The sequence below is a fragment of the Panthera tigris genome, chromosome A1 (genome assembly GCF_018350195.1).
Source record: "Panthera tigris isolate Pti1 chromosome A1, P.tigris_Pti1_mat1.1, whole genome shotgun sequence".
Classification (NCBI taxonomy): Eukaryota; Metazoa; Chordata; class Mammalia; order Carnivora; family Felidae; genus Panthera; species Panthera tigris.
The window spans coordinates 191,519,637-191,544,880 of record NC_056660.1 but is presented as its reverse complement, the minus strand read 5'-3'; the positions used below and the strand labels follow the sequence as shown (position 1 = coordinate 191,544,880).

At 41.7% G+C, this 25,244-nt stretch overlaps 2 protein-coding genes and 1 pseudogene across 6 annotated transcripts in view; 2 read left to right on the top strand and 1 right to left on the bottom strand.

Annotated features, from left to right (window-relative positions):
- FAXDC2 (fatty acid hydroxylase domain containing 2) overlaps positions 1-18,740 on the bottom strand; it is a 42,168-nt gene extending 23,428 nt beyond the window's left edge. The window contains exons 1-2 of one of the 3 annotated variants that reach the window (XM_042993766.1): positions 18,665-18,740; positions 12,225-12,350 (exon numbers count right to left, since the gene is read on the bottom strand). In XM_042993766.1, the coding sequence (XP_042849700.1) occupies positions 12,225-12,350; positions 18,665-18,703 (165 nt within the window). In that variant the 5' untranslated portion in view covers positions 18,704-18,740. Of the gene's footprint in view, positions 1-1,372; positions 1,439-1,567; positions 1,755-12,224; positions 12,351-18,664 lie in introns of those variants that run through there. The other 2 variants (XM_007077574.3, XM_042993769.1) reach the window with 2 other exon arrangements.
- Positions 5,447-5,543, top strand: LOC122232064 (annotated as a pseudogene).
- The window catches only part of CNOT8 (CCR4-NOT transcription complex subunit 8), a 36,249-nt gene continuing 18,077 nt past the window's right edge, over positions 7,073-25,244 (top strand). The window contains exons 1-7 of one of the 3 annotated variants that reach the window (XM_042993785.1): positions 7,589-8,138; positions 14,051-14,234; positions 15,621-15,814; positions 18,677-18,838; positions 19,439-19,583; positions 20,551-20,661; positions 22,343-23,849. In XM_042993785.1, coding sequence (XP_042849719.1) covers positions 14,118-14,234; positions 15,621-15,814; positions 18,677-18,838; positions 19,439-19,583; positions 20,551-20,661; positions 22,343-22,492 — 879 coding nt within the window. In that variant the 5' untranslated portion in view covers positions 7,589-8,138; positions 14,051-14,117 and the 3' untranslated portion in view covers positions 22,493-23,849. Of the gene's footprint in view, positions 7,261-7,576; positions 8,139-14,050; positions 14,235-15,620; positions 15,815-18,676; positions 18,839-19,438; positions 19,584-20,550; positions 20,662-22,342; positions 23,850-25,244 lie in introns of those variants that run through there. The other 2 variants (XM_042993780.1, XM_042993774.1) reach the window with 2 other exon arrangements.

Sequence of the window (25,244 nt, the reverse complement as noted above, 5' to 3'; positions counted from 1 at the left end):
CTTGCTGCAGGGGACTTGCACCCCTTGAGTGAACTGTTCCCACTTGATTGCGTGCCTGTGACAATGAGCTTGCCTTTGTTTACTGTGAGATCTGCAGCACCAAACAGATACTCAGGAAGTATTTGTTGAATAAATGAAAGAAGGGGAATTGAATAAAAAGCATTGTTTTTTGCCCTCGTAAGGTGTCTAACATTTGCTATTAAATACATCAGCCCCTTTTCCTTGTCCTTGTCCTAAGGCCTTTCCTTTCTTAAAAAAAAATTTTTTTTAAGCTTATTTATTGAGAGAGAGAGAGAGAGAGAGAGAGCACTTGGGGAAGGGGCAGAGAGAGAGAAAGAAAATCCCAAGCAGGCTCCACACTGTCAGTGAGGAGTGGGGAACTCAGGAGCTGTGAGATCATGACCTGAGCCAAAATCAAGAGTTGGACACTTAACTGACTGAGGCACTCAGGCACCCCAACATTTCCTTTTCTAAGGCCAGAGGCTGATGCTTGGAGCATTCCTGTTTTACCAAACTGAATTGAATCTTGCTATTGCAACCAGAGAAATCTAGTTGGAATTGCACATAAAACTGAAGCAAACCACAGTCTATATCCTGTCTTGCTTGCCTGAAGCCCCAGAGGGCCTGTGTGAGCACCCTGAACACCACCCCCATCTACACACACTGGCTGCACCCTCTCACCCAGTGAGCTTGGGAGAATCCTTCCAGAGGTACTGCCTAGCTGCTGGTAATTGTGAAGCTGTTGATAAATCCTTACTTAGGACGTTGCAACAAGACAGCGTTGACGTTGACGTGGCTGCCCACTCCCAGCTCACACACATTTCTTGGCGCTTTACAGTTTTAAGACATTTATTATTTTTTTTTTAATTTTTTTTTTCAACGTGTTTTTTTTTTTTTTTTTTTTATTTTTGGGACAGAGAGAGACAGAGCATGAACGGGGGAGGGGCAGAGAGAGAGGGAGACACAGAATCGGAAACAGGCTCCAGGCTCCGAGCCATCAGCCCAGAGCCTGACGCGGGGCTCGAACTCACGGACCGCAAGATCGTGACCTGGCTGAAGTCCGACGCTTAACCGACTGCGCACCCAGGCGCCCCTATAGTTTTAAGACATTTAAAACGGGCTGCGTGCCTTCCAGGTGATCCTGGCAGGTTCGAGAAGCAATTTGATGGCAGTTGTGGGAGCTGTGTGAGAAGCAATTTGATGGCAGACTTCCCGTTGGATTTTTGCCCTTTCAAGTTCTGACTTGAGAGCTTCTCCTTTATTCACCTGGTTGTGAAGCCAAACCCAGTCCAATCTGACAGGCCTGCCTGTCAATTGCTAGAAAAACAAGACCACTGAGGAGATGAATGGTACAAAGGCAGAGGATGCATACCTTAGCGGGAGGCTTGTAGGGACTCCGCCCTAAGAAAACATCCCAGGACTTTGGTCGGAGGCAAACCTCACCTGTAGGGTAAGTGGAGAGGCCAGGGAGGCAGCAGAGGTGACCAGAACATTCTTTGCCTTTAAGTGAACTCCGATGCGTCCTGACCATGGCAAACCGCTGCCCTCCCCAGCAGGTCCTACTCACCTGCGCAACGGGCCGATTCCCACCTCCGCGGAGGTCACAGGTCAGGCTTTCCCTCTCTTGCCTTCAGCCCCTACCTAAGCGGCTGCTGGCTGTCACTGCACCGCCCATCCTGGCAGCTCTTCGGTGATCGAGTTACGAAGCAGCCGACTGGCCCGGGCCAGGCACGTGACGAGAGAAAAAGTTTGGGTCTGTGTGGACTGGAGACAAAAACGCCCTTCTGGTTTTAGGACATCTCCTGAAAGCGGAGAGGAAATGCGCACTTCAAGTAGGAGCCTCGAAAAGCCCGTTCGGCCAAACTCTGGGCCTTTTAACCCCCTCTTTTTAAAAACTTCCTTCATCTTCCCTAGCTTAAGAAAATGTTGCTGTCCCGTAGGAGGCTGGTGCATTAAAAAATGTGGTTATCTATAAAAAAAAAAAAAAAAAATCAAATCAAATCAGATTTTTAAAAATAGGGCGCCTGGCTGGCTCAGTTGATGGGAGGCTGCTACTCTAGATGTCTAGTGAGTTCCAGACCCACGTTGAGCATAGAGATTAATTTTAAAAAAATAATAAACTTAAGATGTGGGTATCCTATACTGTGGAAGGCAGAAAGTAGGCAATTCAGGTGGACAAAAAGGTTACGTGGACCAGAAGATCTCATTTTCTCATTTTTATTGTTTCTGTTGCTGCTGAGGGCAGGCAAGGAGGAGAAATTCATCAACTATTATATCACTATATATTCTGGTGAATCTAGATGCAGGAAAGGTACTCCTGTAGAGGTTAAGTTTACGTGTTGACTGAAACAGCTAACATTAGGATACGGGATCCATGACCTGAAATGGTGAGCTCTTTTGAAAAAGAACGGAGTTTTATTTTTAAATTTCTAAAAACTATTTTTGAATAGGCAATATGTGTACCTGATATAAAATACAAGAAGATCAAAGAGTGTCCATAGTGAAAAGTCTTTTTTCACTCTTTCCCAGTCCCTTAATTCTCCCAAGAGACACCTTCTGTGACCAGTGTTTTGCATATCCACCCAGAGCTTGTCTGTGTAAATATAAACATGTAAGTCTCCCCCTCTTCTTTAGAAACAGCACACTGTACATGCTTATTCTGCTCCTTGCTTTTTTCACTTAGCACGCAAACTTGGAGATTGTTATAGTTCCTTTAAGAACTACCACATTCTTTTTAATAGCTTCATGCTGTCCCATTACCCACATGTGTCATTATTTGGCCAAAGAAGGACTATATCTTAGTCATCTTTCCCTGCCTAATTCCTGGCACCATGTAAGGGCTCAGGAAACACACAATTCTTGCTCACAAATTAATTAATTTTGTATAACTTATCCATGTTTTTCCTCCTCTCTCCTTTCAGAGGTAGCAGTATTTTTTTTTTTAATACTCCAGATATTTCTATAACGTATAGATTTCCCTGCAGACCGAGTCTGCCTTCTGCACTGATCAAACCTTGCTACCTGATCCAATGCCCACCTTAATCTAGCTCCTTTCATATAACAGTACTCCCCACTACTTCCTACTTTTTTTTTTAAGTTTATTGGAGGGAGAGAGAGAGTGAGCGCACAAGTGTGTGCATGTGTGTGTGCAAGTGGGGGAGGGGCAGGAAGCAGAGAGTGCTGAAGGGAGAGGATCCCAAGCAGGCTCCACACTTGAGTTCAGAGCCTGACGGGGAGCTCGATCCCACCAACCACAAGATCATGACCTGAGCCAAAATCCAGAGTCGGATGTTTAACTGACTGAGCCACCGAGGTGCCCCTACTTCCCACTTTCTAATGCTCTGGGCATCACTGTTATGTGGACACATTGTTGATCACTTACTATGTGGAGAATTTGTTTTTCTCTATCTTCTGTTATCCCGGCCCTTATATCATTGCTCATAGACTTTCCCATCCAGACTTTCCTTCCTGGTCCTGTCCACGATTCTACCTCTGGTTCTTTTCTTCCTGAACGTTTTTAGCTTATGTGGTCAGTGTTTCCTTAGAGTAGCAGGCAATTTTTTCTAGTCATTTCAAGCAGGAGCTTTGTGTATCTCGGTGGTATAATTCTGGTGCATAGTAGGTCCTCAGTAAGGCTTGCATAAATGAGAATCTCTCTTTGGTCCTCCTGGGTTTTCTCTTCATCCTGTCTTTGAGGAATTGCTCAGCTTTCTTGTCACCCCAAGGTTGTGTAAGACGCCCCTCTCCTGGCTGTTCTCCTTTAAAGGAAGTGCTCTTGAGAAGAGGTCCTGAGATCCTGGAAGAGGGTGGGTCTGGTTCAAACTGAACGCTGCCACCCACCAACTTTGTATTTCAAATCCAAAAACAGTTGACTCTTAAATAACACAGGTTTGAATTGTGTGGGTCTGCTTATATGTGAATTTTTTTCCATATGGTACAGTAATGTGAATATATTTTCTCTTATGATTTTGTTAATAACATTTTCTTTTCTCTAGCTTACTTCATTGTAAGAATACAATATATATGGGTGTCTGGGTGGCTCAGTTGGTTAAATGTCCAACTGTTGATTTTGGCTCAGGTCATGATCTCACAGTTCATGAGTTCTAGCCCTGCGTGGGGCTCCCTGCTGACAGCAAGGACAGTGTGGAGACTGCTTGGGATTCTCTCTCTCCCTCTGTCTACCCCTCCCTGCTTGAGAACTGTCTTTCTCTCAACAAAAAAAGAATACAGTATACAATACATATAATATACAAGACATGTTAATTGGTTGTTTATGTTATCAGTAAGGCTTCTGGCTAACAGTGGGCTATTAATAGTTAAGTTTGGGGTGTCAAAAGTTATATAAAGATTTTCAACTGTGCAGGGCATTGGAGCCCTTAACCGCTGCATTGTTCAAGGGTCAACTTATATTTCAAACATTTTATCTTCCTACACATAATATACTTTAAGAAATGCATCTCAGGCACCTGGGTGGCTTAGTTGGTTAAGTGGCTGACTCTTGAGCTCAGCTCAGGTCTTGATCTCAGGGTTGTGATTTCAAGCCCTGTGTTGGGCTCTGTGCTGGGCACAGAGTCTACTTAAAAAAAATGCATCTTGGCTTTGGGAGTAGATTCCATGATTCATCACTTACATACAACACCCAGTGCTCATCCCGACAAGCACCCTCCTCAATGCCCACCACCCATTTTCCTTTCTCACCTGACCCCCATCTCCTTCCACCCTCAGTTTGTTCTCTATTTAAAAGTCTCTTATGGTTTGCCTCCCTCTCTGTTTGTAACTATTTTTAATTTCCCTTCCCCCATTGTCTTCTGTTAAGTTTCTCCGCTTTCACATATGAGTGAAAACATATGATATCTGTCTTTCTCTTACTGACTTATTTCACTTAGTATAATACCCTCCAGTTCCATCCACATTGTTGCAAATGGCAAGATTTCGTTCTTCTTCGTTGCCGAGTAGTACTCCATTGTATATATATAAACCACATCTTTATCCATCCATCAGTTGATGGACATTTGGGATCTTTCCATAATTTGGCTATTGTTGAAAGTACTGCTATAAACATTGGGGTTCAAGTGCCCCTATGCATCAGCACTCCTGTATCCCTTGGGTGAATTCCCAGCAGTGCTATAGCTGGGTCATAGGGTAATTCTATTTTTAATTTTTTGAGGAACCTCCACACTGTTTTCCAGAGTGGCTCTACCAGTTTGCATTCCCACCAGCAATGCAAGAGGGTTCCCGTTCTCGACAACATCTGTTGTTTCTGAGTCGTTAAATTTAGCCACTCTGGTGTGAGGTGGTATCTCAATGTAGTTTTGATTTGTATTTCCCTGAGAAGAAATGCATGCATTGAGAATAACAGGCTTGGCTGGCCAAGGATTTCCCCCGTCTGCTTCTTAAGCAGAACCATTTTACAATCAGTGTTTCAATTTATTTAACCAATACTCTCGTGCTCATGTTGGCAACACATATACTAAAATTGGAATGATACAGGGAAGATTAGCATGGCCCCTGCGCAAGAAATTCGTGAAGCATTCCATATTTTTTTGTATGGAACCAGAAAAGACCCCGAGTAGCCAAAGCAATCTTGAAAAAGAAAACCAAAGCAGGAGGCATCACAATCCCAGATTTCAAGCTATACTACAAAACTGTAATCATCAAGACAGTATGGTACTGGCATAAGAACAGACACTCAGATCAATGGAACAGAATACAGAACCCAGAAATGGACCCACAAACGTATGGCCAAGTAATCTTTGACAAAGCAGGGAAAAATATGCAATGGAATATTTAACCTATATGCTCCTAGCCGAGATTTGTTCAAGCCTTACTTACTTTCTATAGTTTGTGGTCCAAAAACAAAAGTTTTTTTTTATTCACATAGGAAATTATATTATTGGATATATTCTTCTCCAACTACCCTCTCATTCATTTGGGGCCTCCCTCCCATTGAGAATCAGTGATTTACACAATTGTTCTAATTTTGCAATCCATAAATACAGCATAGGCTCCACTGTTTACCACAGATACCCAATGCCTCCTGAACTACAAGCCATCTGTGTTTTTCATTTCTCTTCAATAACCTGAGAAATGAACACCCGGTTCTGGGTGAGGGTGGGGGTTCTGGAGATGGAGACAGTGTGTTTCCTGTTTGATTGTTTCAGTGTACACACCAGGCCCAGTGCTGCAGGAAAAAAAAAAACAAACCAAAAGTCTAAGAAAGGATTGCGGAGACTGCTCTTCATGTGACTAGCTCCTGATAGGGCTGTCCTCTCCTGAATGTAGTTGCAAGTGGGTGAAAGGACATTAGAAACCCACAAGATGGGTGGGGTGTGGAGTGTTTTGCCTGCCTTCTCCATGTCAGTATTGCTCAATGGAATGATTGTTAAGCCTGCACCAGAGCTAAGAAACACTGAATATCACAGGGATAACAGACACGCCAGAAACAATAGTTTATTCAATAGACTTACATGTCTTCCTCAGTGTGAGGTGTTTTTCTTCTATTAATACGGCAATAACCTTATGAAATAGTTACAGCCCTGTGTTACAGATGAGACAGACCCTCATTTGGAGAGGAGATGAGGAGTGGGGTTCAGAAAGCGCACTTGATGCTCTGATCTGGGGACTTGGGGTGGGAGTTCATCTCCCTGGAGAATAGCTTTTGGGTACTCGGTTTGAAATTGGCGCTGAAGGCTTGCTCTGCCTCCCAGCCTCGGAAATGGAAGCAGGATTCTGGAGAATCCCCGTTGGAGGAAATGTTTAAAAGCAGCAAGGCCCCGTGGCTTGGGAGTAAATTTGCTATCCACTTGCCAACAGCCTTCTTCAAGGGAAGGCTCCTAGGGTTGTGGCTACAGCCTTGCTTTGGGCCGTCCGCACTAGCCAGTCTCAGGGACTGGGTGGAGCTCTTGCGGGAGAGGCTAGAAGGGCGGCTCGGAATTGACAGCTGTGTGCAGGAAGTCGGTGCTTTGTCTTCTTCCCCAGGGCCGGAGAACGAGGCAGCGCTGCAGCCGAGCCTGCTCAAATGATGTCAAGGACAGGAGTTGGTAGACAGCCCCCTCTCTCCAGAAAGGATCAGGGCGCGGGTGGAGGCTTTGGAGGCTCCTAGGCCAGGCCCGGGCCCAGTGTTCTCTCAAGGAAAACGTGCAGAGCCTGCCTACTGACCGCCGCCTCCAAGCTCCTCGGACCGCCGGGCGACGCGGTTCTCCCACGGGAGGCCGCATCTTCTTTGTAATTCGAGCAGGCCCTGGCGGGCCGGTTGCTGTGGTAACACTGCTTTTCCCGACTCTGTAAGGCGGGGAGGAGGGAGGCGGGCCTTGCCGGACGTCACGGAGACTGGGTTTGGGGGTGCTGCCCACTCCCGACTAATTGTTTGCCAGAAAGGAAGCCTAGAGACAGATGTTTCGTTAACTGAGGGGTCCAAGGGGCTGCATTAGTACGGACGGAAGGGATCAGGATCCACCCCCATCAACCTCCCCCCAAAGTCCGCTCTTGCCAAAGATTTTAACGGTCTATCAAAGCAGGGCGGAGGGGGAGTTGCAATTCGGAGATTTGGTCGGATGGTCCACGCCCCTTCCTCGGGTTTGATGTTTAGGCCACGCCCACCCCGAGCCGGGGCCAGTTCTAGACCACGCCTCTCCCCTGGGCGCGCGGAAGAACCAAAAAGGAGTAGTATTGCGAAATTGAATTGAGCCAGAGCAACTAACGCGCCAAGACCTGGGACGGGTCGTGTTCCGCAGGCGTCCGCCGAGGCCGCCCCGCCCCACATTTTCGGGGAGCCCTCATGGTTTTGCGCCTGCGCACTGCCCCCGCGAGCTCACGGGTTGGACGAACACGCAGAGTCGCCGCGGCGCGCAGAAGGGGTGGAGCAGGCATGAGCAGGCGCGCGCGCGCCCGTCTGGAGGACGCTAAGGGAGCAGGCGAGACGGGAGGATCCAGTGGGTAGAGTGGTTCGCCCAGGTTTCTTTGGGCAGTGCGTAAGGCCGCTCTGGGCACGAGGGCGCCCATCTCACTGGCTCGCTCGGTTCCCGGAGCAGATCCGGGGCAGTAGGAGAGCGCCGGGTCAGGGGCCGCCGCCGCCGCCGCTCCCGGGGGACTCTGCCCGCCAACCCGCAAGCCCGCGCTTCGCGGGCCCAGCCGTCAGGGTAAGCGGGCTCGCGCTCACCAGAGAGACGAGCGAGATGGGAGAGTGTGGGAGGCCATCGGGGACCTGTAGGAGGAAGGGGCTTTGGGGCGTGCGTGAGGGGCAGGGGGTGTGAAAAGAGAAAGAGGGCCATCGAATAGTGGTAGTATTAACAGCCACTACCACACAATAATAATATTCTAGTGGTTTGTGCCAGGACTTTATCAAGCACCTTATTTACTTTCTGTTAACATCTACTGCAGTCTTCCGAGGTGTATGTTATTAAACCCATTTTACAAGATAGGAAAACTGAGGCACCAGAGAGGTTAAGTAGCTTATGCAAAGCCACACAGCTGGTCGGTCTGGGTTCGAACGCAGGTCTTTCTGGCCCGAAGGCGTGTAATTAAAAAGAAAAAAAAAAAAAAAAAAGAGGGAGGGTAGAAGGAGGAGGGGCGGGATGAGTGTTGTTTGGGGAGGGAGGGTGATCCAGAACAGGAAGAGAACGATGATGGGAGACTGTAAGGGAGAGGATCTGAGTCTGGAACCTTGCGGGCCTCCGCCTTCTTGGTTCTTTTGGCCCCACAACTTTTCTTTGCTATTCTGTTTATGAGCCATAGCTATTGCTCTGGAGGCCTGGACCACATGGTTGGTTTTAAGAACTGGTTGAACTGCGGTTAAGTCCAGGGTAGTTGTCTTCGGACACTGTTTTGCGGGCGGAGGTGATGGAGGACGGCGGGCCGTGTATGGAGAGGACCCTCTTCCAAGCTGCTGCCATTTCTTCTAACTTGCTCCCACTTCCTTTTCCATCTTATCCATGTGCGGTAAAGCCTTTGTTCGGTTCTCTAGAATTGAGGAAGTGATGTTTATGGTCTCCTTGCACACTTAGGCTTAAACAAAACAAAACTGGAAAAACCAAACATTCTTTTCCTAAGCAAGTCTCTGGATTGCTTGCAGAGAAAGCTTGCCGGTGGCTTTATTTGTAGTTGCTCTTTAGAGCTTGCCTGGGTAAATAGCTTTGTTTTGGAGAAGTTTATCCTATAGGTCAGCAGGAGCGAGCTCGCAGATTTTGCTGCAGATCAGCATAGGGCAAGGACCTCAGTAATTCCTGTATCTGACCTTTCCTTCTTGAACAGTCTAATGCTGGGAACCAACAGGTATCAGTGTTTGTATTTTGCTTTCATATAGAGTGGAGTAGCTCATGGGAGAGTCAAGTTTTAAAGTCACCCTGTGAGGGAAACTGCATGGGGATCAGAATTATCCTTAAAAATTCCTTAGAAGGTACAAGGTTGTACATCAGGGCCATTCCGTTTCTCAGTAAATCTAGCACAGTTTTTCCTTAAGCCTTTAAACTTGTTACTGTTTCTCTTGTTGCAACCCAGGTAAAGTAATTAGCCTAGCTTTAGGATCTGTGTTGCACAAATAAACATATTTGAATGGAATAGAGTCTTTCCACGTTGTGAGGTGTGCTATGCCCTGCTGGCACTGAGAGGCACTGAGAGAGGAGGAAGACTAACCAAGGAGAACAGTATGTTTGTGATTCCCGTCTTACACTTCTTCTGGAGCATGTGCTCGCTGAGTGGAAAGTAGCAGGCAAAATTGCTGGCATCATTCAGTATTATTATTTCTCTTCTTTGGCTAGCATCTTTGGCTAGCATAACCAGTAATCTATGCTAAGGTAAATGTGCATAAGGTGATTCCTTTTCAGCTTTCGAGTGGCATTACGTTTTGGGGTTTGCAAGCTATTTCCCCACAATTTTCCTAGAGAAGGGTTTGGTGTGAGAACTCATCTTAGGTATTTTTGCCAGTGGTCTGCACTTATGTTCCCCATTTATCAGCTATATATAGCAATGGTTAGCTTTTTGAAAGCGGCTTAGCTTTTTAAAAAATTTTTCTTGGAATTGGAAGTCATGATAGTGCTTTTTAAAATTAATGTCTCTAAATTTCTGTTTTATCTGCAAAATGTAGTGAAGACACCACTGTACAAAGTTGTTGTGAGATTTGTCCACTGTTAACTTTGAAGCAAAACCCCACATTTTGTATCACCTGTACTGTTTTGCATTATCTCTGAAAGATGAGGACTCTTTAAAAAAAAAAAACACATGACAATATAACACCAAAAAAAAAAAAAAGCAACCCCCCCAAACAAAACCAAAACCAGCCATTATTCAGACTTTTGTCTTAAAAATGTCAGTTTAAAAAGATTTCTAATAGTTTGTTTAAAGCGGGACCTAATTAAGGTCTGTAGATTTTGATGGGCTGATATGTCTCTTGAGAGTCTTTTACTTTTTAAAAAAAAAATTTGTGTGTATTTATTTATTTATTTATTTATTTAGTTAGTTAGTTAGTTAGAGGGAGAGCATGAGCAGGGGAGAGGCAGAGAGAGAGAGAGAGAGAATCTGAAACAGGCTCCACACTACTAGTGCAGAACCCCATGTGGGGCTTGAACTCTCGAACCGTGAGATCATGACCTGAGCCCAAACCCGATTTGGGCGCTTAACCGACCGAGCCACCCAGACGCCCAGTAGAGTCTTTTACTTTTAGTACTTGCAATTTGTTGAAAAATCTGGGTTATTCTGTAGATTCCCACAGTAGTTTCTGGATTTTGCTGATTGCCTTTCTGTGGTGTCATTTAACATGTTCCTCTGTCCTCTTTATTTCCTGTAAATTGGTCTTAGAGGTTTGATCAGATTCAAGTTAGATTTTTTTTTTTTTTTTTGGCAAGACTTATTCATAGTGGTGATGTATTCTGTCAGGAGGCAATGGTATGTGGTTGTCTCTTTTTATAGTAATTACAGCCATTGTGATATTTTAACAACTTCATTGATGTATATAATTCATACTATAAAACTTACCCATTTTAATGTAGAGTTCAGTGATTTTTACTAAATATATGGAACTGTGCAGTCATCAGATAGTTGAGTTTGGTAACATTTCTATCACCTCAATAGCATACCTCATGCCATTTACAATTAATCCCCATTCCCATCCCACTGCTGTAGTCTACTTTCTGCCTTTATAGATTTGCCTTTTCTGGGTATTCCATATAGATGCCATTTTGATATTGCCCAGATCTATGAATTCTTTGGGAGTTACAGAACAGTGATATTCTCTCAGTCCGTATTTCTTAGCTTTATAATTTCTATTAAAAGAAACTTTCCCTCACCTCTTAAGTTACTTAGTACAATTTACATAGGAAAGACAAGACACATACTTTAAAAAATAGATTGATTTACTAGCATTCTCTAGTGGTGACCAGTGAGGTTTATTTTCTTAGGTTTAAATCCATGAGTTCATAGTGAATTGTCGGAGAAGTCTGAATACATTGTACTGACTGTTCATAATGGTGTTTATATTATCTTTTCTTTGACCAGAGGGAGCCTCTTCAGATTATTAACTGAGGTTTTTTTTTGTTTTTTTTTTTTTTTTTTTTTTTTTTTTGACACACCCTTAAGAGCTTCTTAGCTGGGGAGCCTGGTTCTAAGGTTTAGTGTAAATACTTAATTGTCTTCTTTTTAAGTCTGCTCTTTTCTGCTTGGAGGCCAAAGGCATATTTTTTGCTTGGGTCCTTTTTGCTGCTTCACTCTTAAGGAAACGTATTCATAGTCATACCCACTTCCCCTGCAGTAGTTTATGGTTGTGTTTGAAACGATACCAGTCTACGGCCATACCACCCTGAATGTGCCCAATCTCTGAAATGACACCAGAAAGGAAGTGCATTGTTTCAGTTAGGAAAATAAGGAAGTGAAGTGGTACTGATTTAACATTAATGGGCATAAAAATGGCTTTGTGCCATCTTGCAGGAGAAAACCTTAAACACAATGTAGAATTGAATCAGAGTCCTTGCATTCTCTTAATTATGGTCATATAGTGGAATTTACTCCACACTCAGTTTGGACTTCACCCCTTTTTGGATGTTCTTTATATGTTCATCTGCAAGTCTTTAATTCATACCATTGTGTACAGAACGGAAATGAGAAGAAATGGATTCTGCCTTTAACAAGTGTCCACCCATATTTGTTAGGAATATACCACAGTCTACTTAAGTTTTAGAGTAATTACAGTAAGTCTGTTATAATTTCAGAGAAACATCTGTTGAAGTGTAGGATACCTTGAATAAATGGAATCTTTCAGGGTTGCTGACAGACCAACAGGTTTCCCAGAACTTTCTCAGAGAAATGATGACGTTTGAGAATGACAATTTTGTTTTGATCCAGATTCTTATGGTTGCATCTACCTGTCAGGAAAGTAGGAAGGAAAGATTTCATTTTACTGTTTCTAGGAATTTTCCTCTGAATACGTATATATACTGGAGTCCACTCTTACATTGTGTTGAGTATTCCCTGTGGTGGGGTTGCCTTTTTAATTTTTTAAAGTTTATTTATTTATTTTGAGAAAGAGCATGAGCGGGGGGCGGAGGGAGAGAGAGAGAATCCCAAGCAGGCTCTGCGGGGTCAGCACAGAGCCCTATGTGGGGCTCAATCTCATGAACTGTGAGATCATGACTTGAGCTGAAAATCAGGAGTCACTTAACTGACTGAGCTGCCAGGTGCTTTGGGGGTTGCCTTTTTAAAGAAAGGCCATTATGATAAGCTCCTTTTGGTCTTTTTATGATCAAGCATCTCATTGCTACAATAATAGCATTACTCTGAAGCTGAACTATACTGAGTTTCATTTTGCAGACTACTGTTTCCCCCCTAGTTTCCTCCCAGAATATACATTGTAAATCATTATCTTTTCCTGTTGAATTATTTATACTTGCCATCTTCTCGAGGCACCTGGGTGGCTCATTTGGTTAAGTGTCAGACTTTAGCTCAGGTCATGATCTCACATTTTGTGAGTTTGAGTCCCCCATCGGGCTCTGTGCTAACAGCTCAGAGCCTGGAAGCCTGCTTCAGATTCTGTGTCTCCCTCTCTCTCTGCCCCCTTCCCCACCTGTGCTCTTGTCTCTTATCTGAAAAGTAAATAAACATTTAAAAAAATTATATACTTGCCATCTTCTCTACTCCTATTGTTGAATTGCTTAGTTTCTTTATATTATTATGTGTTTAAAAGTAGACTTTAATAACTCCAATTCTGATTTTCATTGTGGTGGTTAAAGATTCATTTAGTGGTGTTGGTTTTTACAATCTAAAATCCCTCACTTCATGATCTATTTGCACAAATGTAAAGAGGCACTGTGTTACGTTAGTTAATTGGCTCTAGTTATATGTGACTTTTTGATGGTGGAGAAAAGGAATTTCTCCTTTTTTAGGGGGTGGAGGGAGGAGTCACTAAGACTTAGATGTACATTCTTTCAGGCTTTCAGAGATCCAGGTACATGTAAACTAGCTAAAGAGATTCTTTTAAAAATGTTTCCATGATTTGGTCTCTGTGCAAGTGTTGTGAAAGTTACAGATAAGGGAGTATTTGTGGTCATTGGAGGCTATTTTAGTGTTTAGGTAGTCTGGAAAGGGCTCAAAAACTGGTTTAGGGTGGTGGTTTCACTTCTGTGCTAAAGGGCAGCTTGGGCAAAAGTTTCTTCAGGTTTGTTTCTGTCTGTCTGTCTCTCTCCCTCCCTCCCTCCCTCCCTCCCTCCCTCTCTCTCTTTCTTTTATTTTATTTTTAAGTAATTGCTAGACCCAACATGCATCTCAACTGTACAACCCTGAGATCAAGAGTCACATGCTCTACTGACTGAACCAGCTAGGCACCCCAGTTTCTTCAGATTTCTTAAGTAATTTTAGTTTCTTCAGGTTAAAGACGTGTGTGTGTGTGCGTGCGTGTCTTGACCAAGATAGGTTTCCCCATCATAATAAATGGGGAATAAATACAAATATAACTGTCTTAATGTTTTAGCTTATTAAACTGATGAAGTGATTTTTTGATACCTTCGTTTTGTTGGCATCTTGCCAGTGTGTACATTTATGTGATTTCAAAATATGTTTTTGAATCTAGATCAGATCAACCATTGGCTTGCCCTCTAATAAAGTCAGCTGAAAGTGACTGCTCAAGTTTCTTCAAGATGCCTGCAGCACTTGTGGAGAACAGCCAGGTTATCTGTGAAGTCTGGGCCAGCAATCTAGAAGAAGAGATGAGGAAGATCCGAGAAATTGTGCTCAGCTATAGTTATATTGCCATGGTAAAGAGCTCCACTCTTTTTAACTCACCTTCTGCTGCGGACTTAGGGAATACTCAGTGTGAGATTTTGAAGGAAAGACTTCCACCAAAGCCATGGTAAATTAAACTTGGTGGAAGGTTGTGAAGCTTTTATGAAACCCCAAGGTAGCCAGTGGGTCTGAGAAGGATGTAACCTCTAGTATCTTAGACTTTTTGTAATGTTACTCTGTATTGACAAATGTTTAAGGCAAAAGTTATGTTAGCCAGTAGGACACATCTATACCACAGATGCGGTGAATTTGACAGTGTTTTTTTAAAAATTAGTTATCAGCATTTAAATACAGAGAGACCTCTCTTAAAGCCCAGATTTCTGGTATCTCTGGAAAACACTGGGAAGATCTGGCATGGGATTCGCATTCTTGCCTGGCGGTGAGTGGCTGGAGAGGCAGATGTGTGTCACGGTGATACCAACGGCCTCTTCTAGAGGAGGATGTACCTTCTGTGCTCCAGTCCCCATTACTCATAAGCATTACGTCTTTAGCCTTGTATTTAAAATTCTCTGTGGTCTTGTTCCAGGCTTTTTACTCAAGGTAAGTATAGCAGTTGTTTTTTTTAAATAACTGTTTCACTTCCCCATATTTGTATTTTTGTTCATAATCTAGACTTTGTTCTTAATCTAGACTTTTTTTAATTCACTGTATACGAACCTAGCATGTCCTTAATTGATCTATAGTCAGCCGCTCTTACATCCTGCCTAGGATCTCCTCTAAGTTGCTGCACAAAGCTTCATGATTCTAGTGCTCCTTCTGTAGATATCAATGAAATCAATATTTAGTTTTTAAAAATATTTATTTATTTTTGAGAGAAAGAGAGTGAGTGGGGGAAGCGCAGAGAGGGGCACAGAGGATCCTAAGTGGAGTCAGTGCTGACAGCAGAGAGCCCGACGTGAGGCTCGAACTCATGAACTGTGAGATCATGACCTGAGCCAAAGTTGGATGCTGAGTTGACTAAGCCACCCAGGTGCCCCAAAATCATATATTTCTTTAAATCATTTTTTTAATGTTTATTTATTTTTGAGATAGAGACAGAGCAGGAGTGAGGGAGGGGCAGAGAGAGAGGAAGGCATACGATTCAAAGCAGGCTCCAGGCTCTGAGCTGTCAGCACAGAGCCCAATGCAGGGTTTGAACCCACAAAACTGCGGGATCACGACCTGAGCTGAAGTCAGATGCTCAATCGACTAAGCTACCCGGGCGCCCCCCCAAATCAGTTATTTTAAGATAGGTTTTTGTGCCCAAGCTTGGGCTTGTCATATAACTTTTATAAATTGAGAAAAAATTTTTATGAATGATAAATTCAGCATCCACTGTTTTGTGAAACCTAATGATGACAGACCTTTTCCTTTTCTAGGACACAGAATTTCCAGGTGTTGTGGTGCGACCAATTGGTGAATTTCGTAGTTCCATAGATTACCAGTATCAGCTTTTACGGTGCAATGTTGACCTCCTAAAAATTATCCAGCTGGGCCTTACATTCACAAATGAGAAGGGAGAATATCCTTCTGGAATCAACACTTGGCAGTTCAACTTCAAATTTAATCTTACGTAAGTGAGACACTTCTCAGTGTTATTCTTAGATCTGCTACATTTGTGCAGACTGTGATCTCTAACTGATTTTATTAATTTAAAGTTTTCTTTCTGTTGAAACCAGGTAAGGATTGGACACAGCAGCCAAACAGAGAATGGAATAAGGAATCTCAGAAAGTAAAGTCCCTCTTAAAGAACACTTACAGGTCAACAATAAAAAGACAACTCAATTAAAAATGGGCATCAGATCTGACTAGAAATTTCTCCAAAGAAGATATAGATATGGCTAATAAACCCATGAAAAGATGGTCACCACCACTAGTCATGAGGGAAATAAATGTAAATCAAGACCACAGTGAGCCACCCACTGGGTGGCTATAATGAGAAAGACACAAGAACAAACGTTGGCAAGGGTGTAGAGGAATTAGAATCCTCATACATTGCTATTGGGAAAGTAAAATGGTGCAGCCTCTTTGGAAAATAGGCAGTTTCTCAAAAGGTTAAACAGAGTTACCATATGTCCCAGTAACTTCTTTTCTAGGCATATACCTCAGAGAAATGGAAACACATCCATACAAAAACTTGTATGTGGTGAATGTTCATTACAGCATTATTTGTAAAGGCCCTAAAGTGGAAACTATCCAGATGTCTGTGAACTGATGAATGGATACAATAAATGTGGTATATCCAGGCAGCGGATTATTGGACAGTAAAAGAAAGAAGTACTAATACATGTTGTATATTGATGTGCTTTGAAAACATTATGCTAAGGGAAAAAAGCCAGACACAAAAGACCATGTATTGTATGATTTTGTTTATATGAAATGTTCAAAATAGGCAAATCTGTAGAGTCAGAATAGGTTAGTGGTTGTCTAGAGTATAGGGGGGTTATGTTATGGGGTAGTGGGGAATGACTGCATACTAGGTATGGGTTTTCTTTTTGAGGTGATGAAATGGCCTGTGGTGGTGGCTGCACAACTCTGAAAATATTGAAAACTGTTGAATTGTATATTTAAATGAGTGAATTGTTTAGTTACGTGAATTATAGCTGTTTAAAGTGAAAAAGTAAAGTCAGTTCCCCAGTTAGGGGATCAGTGTTTGAATTGCATTTCTGCCATTTTTTAGCTGGGTGGTTTCGAGTTCATTTTATCTTCTGTAATTCAGTTTCCTTATCTGTAAAATAAGATTACTATGTTTCATAACAGAAGAAATAAGCTATAGAGTAGATGCTAATCAAGAGTAGGTGAAACTGAAGCCTGATAGTGGGCAAATTTTGATGTTTTAGAAACGTGGGTAAAAAAATACATAACATAAAATTTGCCATCGTAACCATTTTTAAGTTTGCAGTTCAGTAGTGTTAAGTAAGTTTGCATTGTTGTGAAACAGAACTCCAGAACTCTCTCGCAAATCTGACACTCTACCCACTAAACAACTCTCCTTTTTCTTTTTTTTCTCCAGCTCTTGGTAACTACCGTACTACTTTCTGTTTCTGTCTATTTGACTATTTTAGATACCTCATATAAATGGAATCACACAGTATTTGTCTTTTTGTGACTGGCTTATTTCACTTAACATAATATCCTTAAGGTTCATCCATGTTGTGGCATGTCAGAATTTCCTTTGTTTTTAAGACTGAATAACATTCCATTGTATGTTTAGACCACATTTGTTTACCTGGTCATCCACTGATGGACATTCGATTGTTTCCACCTCTTGACTTTTTGAGTATTGCTGCTATGAACATGGATGTGCAGATAATCTTCATGACCCTGCTTTGAGTTCTTTTGGATACATACCCAGAAGTGGGATTGCTGGATCGTTTGGTAGTTCTATTTTTAAGTTTTTGAGGATGATATAATTTTTTATGGGGAAAAATTAGGGGAGACTATCATTTTGCTGAATGTATGAGGTGGTTTTAGTGTATTTCTTACTGGACCACAGTTCTTGAATACTGCATTCTTTAACTGGGCACCAGGAGCATTTGGTAGCTCAGGAATAATTTTTTGATTGTTCATGTGCTTTGGAGATTTCTTTGAGGTCCAGGAATAATTTGGGGAGACGATCTGGATTTTTCCTTTAACTTCCTTTCCTTTTTCCGTTATTCTTTTTTTTTTTTTTTTTTTTAGTCCATTGTCAAAGCCTGTTATTTATACCTTAATGGTAATTAATACACAAAGGAAAATAAAAAATTCCCTAGTTGTCTTTTAAGTTTATGTGAAAAACAAATGAAAGGAAAAAAAATAGTGAAATCTAGTGGAAAAGAAGTTAACGTAATGGAAGGATCGATCAGAAAATGATGTCTTTTTCCCCCTATTTTTGTGATAGGTGGTATTATAAATATTCCTGTGTTTAAATTGATGAATGTATCTTTGCAGTGGAGTATTATGCCAGAGTTGCAAAGGATGTGTATTTATCAGTATTGGTCTGGAAAGATGGTTTGTGCTATGTAGGTGTAGAGATGGAGGTTGTTGTGTACATGGAGAAAATAGTCTGAAGGCTATATAAAATGAATTGTTAACAGTTATTTCTGTGAGGTGGTATTATAAGAACATTTTTAAGAGTATTCTATTTTAAATGTTTTTGTATTGGTTGATTCTGTTTTTCTTTAAACAGTGAGAAATGTGGACCTTTTGTATTTAAGAAATTTATTTTGTGGGGGCAAATCTCACTTTTCCATCTGCCGCAGAGATAAGATTATCTACTTTGCATGCTTGTTGGAATATTGGAAAGAATGAATTGATCTGTTCTTAAATTATGAAAGCCTTTCAAGGATACCTGTTCTGTAATTATAAGATGTTAATTTTAAGGTGATGTTAACATTGCTGCCCACTACTTCTGTTAGATTATCCACCACTAAGAAGTGAATACCTTCTTTTTTAGAGAGGACATGTACTCCCAGGATTCCATAGATCTCCTTGCTAACTCAGGACTACAATTTCAGAAGCATGAAGAGGAGGGGATTGACACATTGCACTTTGCAGAGCTGCTTATGACATCAGGGGTGGTTCTCTGTGACAACGTCAAATGGCTTTCATTTCATAGGTCAGTTTCAGAGCATCTATATTTCTCTTTCTTTGGCAGCAGGGGATTGCATTCTGATGTTATTTTTGCAGTACTGATTGCTATCTTCTTCCGGTAACTTATGAAGCAGTTATGAAATTGAAATGGTAACTGGCCCATGTTTCAGTTTTTCAAAAAGTACTTTGGAGCACATACTGGTTTGTTTCATACAGTATTGGGTTCTGTCATATGGCTATCAGTGGGTACATTCCAAGTGGAAAGATGGAGGAGGGGAGATCAAAGCACTTGATCATCTTTTTCTCTTAAATGAATGGCCTGGAATTTCCTAGGTACTCCAAAGACAGATTCCTCTTAAGAGATGTTAATTTACACTTTCAGTACTTTAGAATTTTTGGTGGATAAAACCCACATTTTTAAACCCTTGGGTTCTCTTATATGTCTCTCATATTAGTGTGGTTTGTTAGTATTTAATAGAAAGTTGAGATTACAGTAGGATAAACTAGTTTGGAACACTGAAAGTTACTCACGGGGAGTATCATTAAGTTTTGAGAAATAAAGCAGTTGAATGCTGGGGCCTGGTAACTGCTGTTTTTTCACTCCTTGCCTCATTTTCTCTTGTAGTGGCTATGATTTTGGCTACATGGTAAAGTTACTTACGGATTCTCGTTTGCCAGAAGAGGAACATGAATTCTTTCATATTCTGAACCTTTTTTTCCCATCTATTTATGATGTGAAATACTTGATGAAGAGTTGCAAAAATCTTAAGGTACACAATATATATATTTTTTAATTTTTTTCTTAATGTTTCTTTATTTTCGAGAGAGAGACAGAGACAGAGCATGAGAGAGAGACTGAGAGCATGAGTGGGGGAGAGGCAGAGAGAGAGGGAGACACAAAATCTGAAGCAGGCTTTAGGCTCTGAGCTGTCAGCACGGAGCCCGATGTGGGGCTCGATCTCACGAACTGTGAGATCACTACCTGAGCCCAAGTCGAACACTTAACCGACTGAACCACCCAGGTGCCCCTACAGTATTTTCTTAATATTAGTAACAACAACAAAGACAAAAAAGCAGACTTGTCATTTGGCTTCATTGCTGTTTTTAGAAATTATTTGTCATTGTTCTGCATTCTTGAGCGCCAGCTAGGTGCCAACATGGTGCTAGAGAAGTACATATAGAGCTGATTGGCACAGGGATTTGTGTGGTGGATGTCTTTAAACTGGGTATGAAGGGAGCCCTCTGCTTCGCTCATCTTGAGGGAGGAGTTCTTCACTTAGGGCCCACGAACCTAGTGAAACAGTTGGCACCGTGAGGTGTATGTGCAGTTTGTTAAGGATGGGGTCTGGAGCGCACCAGACTCTCAGATGGATTCGTAACTTGAGATAGTTCAAGAACTCAACACCCTAATAAGTTGTTGACATAAGAGATTTGCTGTCTAGAATTGGATTGGTATTTGACTATTTGCTCAGTTTTTATAGCAGTTAGGACTTTAAAATGGGGCAGAGGTCTAACACTATTAATAGTGTATAAAAGAAAGGAGTTGAAAGTGAAATATAACACAGTACATTGTGTGGAGGGCTGAACAGGGGATATTGCTGGGGTAATAAGGCCTTAGCAAATGGCCTGCTCCCACTTGTCATTCCCAAAATAATTAAACACAAGAATGGACTTAGTTGACTCCAGTAGATGAGTGGCGGGTCTGAAATATTATCTTTATTTTCTTTACATCTGCAGGGAGGTCTTCAGGAAGTTGCCGATCAATTGGACTTGCAGAGAATTGGAAGGCAGCATCAGGCAGGCTCAGACTCGCTGCTGACGGGAATGGCATTCTTCAGGATGAAAGAGGTAAGGTGGTGGGTTATCTTTGTGGACCGAGATTTGTTGAAAATTTATAGTTCTTTTGGAAGTTGACCACTTGGAAAGCAGTTGTTTTGTTTGTTTGTCATTATGTTCAGTATGTTAAATGTAGTTTGGGAGGCAAAGACACATTCTGAAATGGAGGCCACTCAGCATGCTCAAGTGTAGACATGTACTGGGCGTTCTTAGCAGTTCTCATTCTTGCAGTTATTTGCTTTTCTTCTAGTTTTTTCTTCTCTCATATAAACAAATTCACGTTTGTTCAAACATTCATTTTATGCTTAAATTCTGTTACTTATCAAATGTCTGGCAGCTAACATCATACTCAGTGGGGAAAAGCTGAAAGGGTTTCCTCTAAGATCAGGAACAACACAAGCGTGCCCCCTCTCACCACTTTTATTTAACATGGTATTGGAAGTCCTAGCCAGAATAATTAGGCAAGAAAAAGAAACACAAGGAATCTAAATCGGAATGGAGGAAGTAAAACTCACTATTTTCAGATGACATGATATTATACATACAAAACCCTAAAGAGTCTACCAAAAAAACTCTTAGAACTAATAAATGAATTCAGTAAAGTAAAATTTCAGGATATAAAATCAATATTCAGAAATCTCTTGTGTTTCTGTACATTAATAATGTACTATCAGAAAGAAATTATGAAACAATCCCATTTATAACTGTATCAAAAAGAATCAAATATATAGCAATAAATTTAACCAAGGAGGTAAAATACCTATACCCTGAAAACTGTAAGACATTGAGGAAGGAAACTGAAGAAGACACAAATAAATGGAAAGATATTCAGTATTCATGGATTGGAAGAATTAATATTGTTAAAATGTCCACACTATCCAAAGCAGTCTACAGATTCAGTGAAATCTCTATCAAAATTCCAATGGCATTTTTCACAGAAACAGAACAAATAATCTTAAAATTTGTGTGGAACCACAAAAGACCCCAAATAGTCAAAGCATTCTTGAGAAAGAAGAACAAAACTGGTGGCATCGTGCCCCCCCGCAAGCTTCCTTTGGCAATATCTGGAGACATTTTTGGTTGTCACAATGTGGAACAGCAGGGGAGACGTCCTCTACTGGCCAGGGACACTGCTAAACATTCTACAGTACCATAGTGCACTGGACAGCTCCCCTCCTTGCCCCTCAACAAGGAATTGTCCTGCCCAGGAGGGCCAAGGTTGAGATAACTCTGCTGAAGTGTGTGATATCCTGTATCTCACTTGTAACAGCCTACTGTTACATTATCCTGTTTTATAGATAGGGAACCATGGCTTACGGACAGGTATAGAGTGTAGAGCCCAAGCTCTTGACCACTGCACTGCTTGTTAAAGAGAAGGGAGATGGAGGTGGCCGTACTAAATAGCAGCAGCAGCAGCAGCAGCAGCAGCAGCAGTAGCAGCAGCACACGGATCCTGCCAGTAAAAGAACTCATGGAGAATAGAAGTCTGTTCAGAAAGGAGAGCCTATATATAAAAGGAGCGTGAAAAGACTGTGTATAGGAAATGTCTTGAGCCTTTCTTTATGAAGTTACTTTCTAGTTGGGTAGATATTCAGGGCTTTAAGACAGTTGGGAGGTGCTGATATAGTAGTGTGGAGACTTGGCTGGACTCTGGGCGTGATTCTCACCGTGAGTTCTCTGTCCTATTCTGCAGTTGTTTTTTGAGGACAGTATTGATGATGCCAAGTACTGTGGGCGGCTCTATGGCCTAGGCACGGGAGTGGCCCAGAAGCAGAATGAGGATGTGGACTCTGCCCAGGAGAAGATGAGCATCTTGGCCATCATCAACAACATGCAGCAGTGATGGCGTCGAGGCTCAGGAGGGTGGGCCTGATCCCAGAGTGGTGCTTATGTGCTGACTGTTTGTGTGTACTTACCTTCCTCCCCAAGAGAAAACGCTTCTTTTGAGCAAACAGTACCTACCATCTGCGTTGACAGAAAGACTTCTGTTGCATTGAAGACAAAAGACGTCTTTATTTTAGATCCAGAAGAGGGGTTTGCTCTGAATTTGTAAACAAGTCTTCCCTATTCCTCATCCCCAAGCCTCTCCAATTGCTTCCTGCCACCAGCATTCATGGCTCATTTGACACCTTTTTAAATATCCGGGACAAGTCAGAGACGAACTAGTAAAATATATATAATTCTCATCTGTGTCATTATTTTTCTCTTAAATCTGTTGCTCATCTCTGAGGATGAAGACTTCTTGACGTGATTCTCAGCTGAGCTGAGGGCTTCCAGGGAAAGTGGAACGACGTGGCGTTCTTGTGAAGTGGGATATAGATGTCTTTTCCTTCCTTTCCTTTTTAAAAATCTTTTTTGACCCTTCTCAAGGACATTTGCTTTCTTTATGCTTTGTTAGTCTTTCGTTGTGTACTATTATGTGGAAATGAATTACTCCGTGCTGACATTTTGAAGACGAGATAATGAAAACTTTTATTAAAAACAAAATTCTTCTGAATCTGTCTACCCTTTATTCATGAGGAACTCCAGAACGGGTGTTAAGTTAACCACTTACACGTCTTTAAGTCTCTGTTCCATTGTGCCACTGAGATTTGCTGTCACATGTTTATCATTTGAAATCATTTTAAATTTTAATAAAATATGCTGGATTTGTCCCTGAAGGAAATAAGATCAGAATTTTGGACCATAAGTCTTATATTTTCAGTAATGTGATTTCAGATGGTCATGTGTATTCCCCCATGTCTCTTTGTTCTCCCTGCCTTTCCTTTCAGCAAACCTGAGAAGTTAGGGAGATGGATTATGTGAGTACCAGCAGTGTGTTTAAAAAGTTATAGTGGTACATGTAAACAGGGCAGTAAGGAATTTGGTTAGAGTTTTCTTGGAATAATATCCCACAACGGGTGTAGGAAGCTCAGGACTATGATTTTTTTTTTTTTAAACTGGTCATTTAAAAAATGCATTGTTTTTTGAATGACTACAGTATGGCCAATTTAGAAAAACCAAAAACCCCTTTGAAATGGTGGAAATGAAAACTGGTAACTCACTGAAGTGGATGAATAGTCTTGCATTTTAAAAGCTTATGAAAAACTCAATTTCAGATGATTCAAAATGTCAAGTATTATAAGCTGGTATTTAAGATGCTTGTAAATATTATTTATGTTTTTAATTTTGTAAAATAAAGATTTCTTTTTAACCACTGGCATGAAGGTTTGGTCTTTTATAGCTATTAATTACTGGCTGTAGGAGATGGTCATTTGCAGTCAGTGCCTGGAAGCATCTTGACTGTCCCCAAACTCTTGTCTCAGTTTTCCACAAGTTGGTGTGCATATAAAATGTCTCATTTTGTAGGAGGTTTTTAATGACCAACTGTGTAAATGGAATTGTCTCTTCACTTCACAACCCCCCACTGATCGTCCAGCCTTAGTGGGAAAACTAGTTTTAATTCTAGTTCCTGGGACCACTTTACTCCATTTGGTGGGTTAGCTTGTTAATTAGCAGACTATAGACAAAGCGAGCTTCTGGTATTGTAGAGTTGGCTCCACACTATTTACAACCCTTCCTATTGGCACAAAACAAGGGGTTGTAAGAAGTCTGGTATAGGAGCCAATCTAGGTTTTTGCCTGGGATGTTCACATATAGGAAGAGAGGTATTTATCACTGTGATTTGTGGTAAAGGCAGCACAGGTCAGGGTCAGGGGTTCTCTTTCAAGTTCTTTGGCATGCTGGTGACTGAGCCCTGCGTAGGTGTCCTAAATTTAGATTCAAATAGGGAATTTTATCTTTGCCACACTTCAGGACAGATGTACATGTCAGGAGAAGTATTGAGATGAAGGGTTGAGGAACTCCGTGTCGAGTGGGGAGTCTGGTCACCGCATGGGAGGGATGAGAATTTATTAAGGTGTTCTTAAAGGGCACAAGTCTAGTAGAATTGGCAAAAACTTCACCTTGTATACAGATATGTGAGTGCATTTAGGGCTTTGTGAGTGGTTATCCTCAGAAAGGGATGGTCCTGTAGAGTAACCAAGAGAATGCTAATTACGGGTGAATTCAAGCCCCTCTGTATAAACTGCCAAATGTTCTTATATTCGTGGTTCTGCTAATGCAATAAGGTTGACTACCAACGACGAGCTTAATTGTTAGCTTGTCCTGATATGCATGAGCTCAGTTTAGAGTCAGATTTTAAGTCCAGGCTATTAATGAGTATTCTAATTTCTCAATTTATTCAGTCTGCAAGTTTCTATTGTGCACCTACTAGATAACAGACACTGTAAATAGGTGCTGGGAAAATAGCACATGGAAGACATAATCTCTACCAATCTCATTGGAGCTTACAATCTGCATTGCCAGAGTACATAATTCACAAAAATACAGTATGAGCTGTAAAGTACAGCACGCTGATGTCTTTTAGATTGAGGTTCAGGGACAGTCATTAGAGAAAGGACATTTAAGCTGAGATCTAAGAGATGGCTAAGAATGGACCAGGCAGAGGAACAACATGAAAAAGCTACTGAGACAATATGAGAACTTGGTGGATTCCAGCAGCCTAAGAGACCAGTGCGTGTGGAATCCAGAAGCAAGGATGTGAGTGTAAGAAC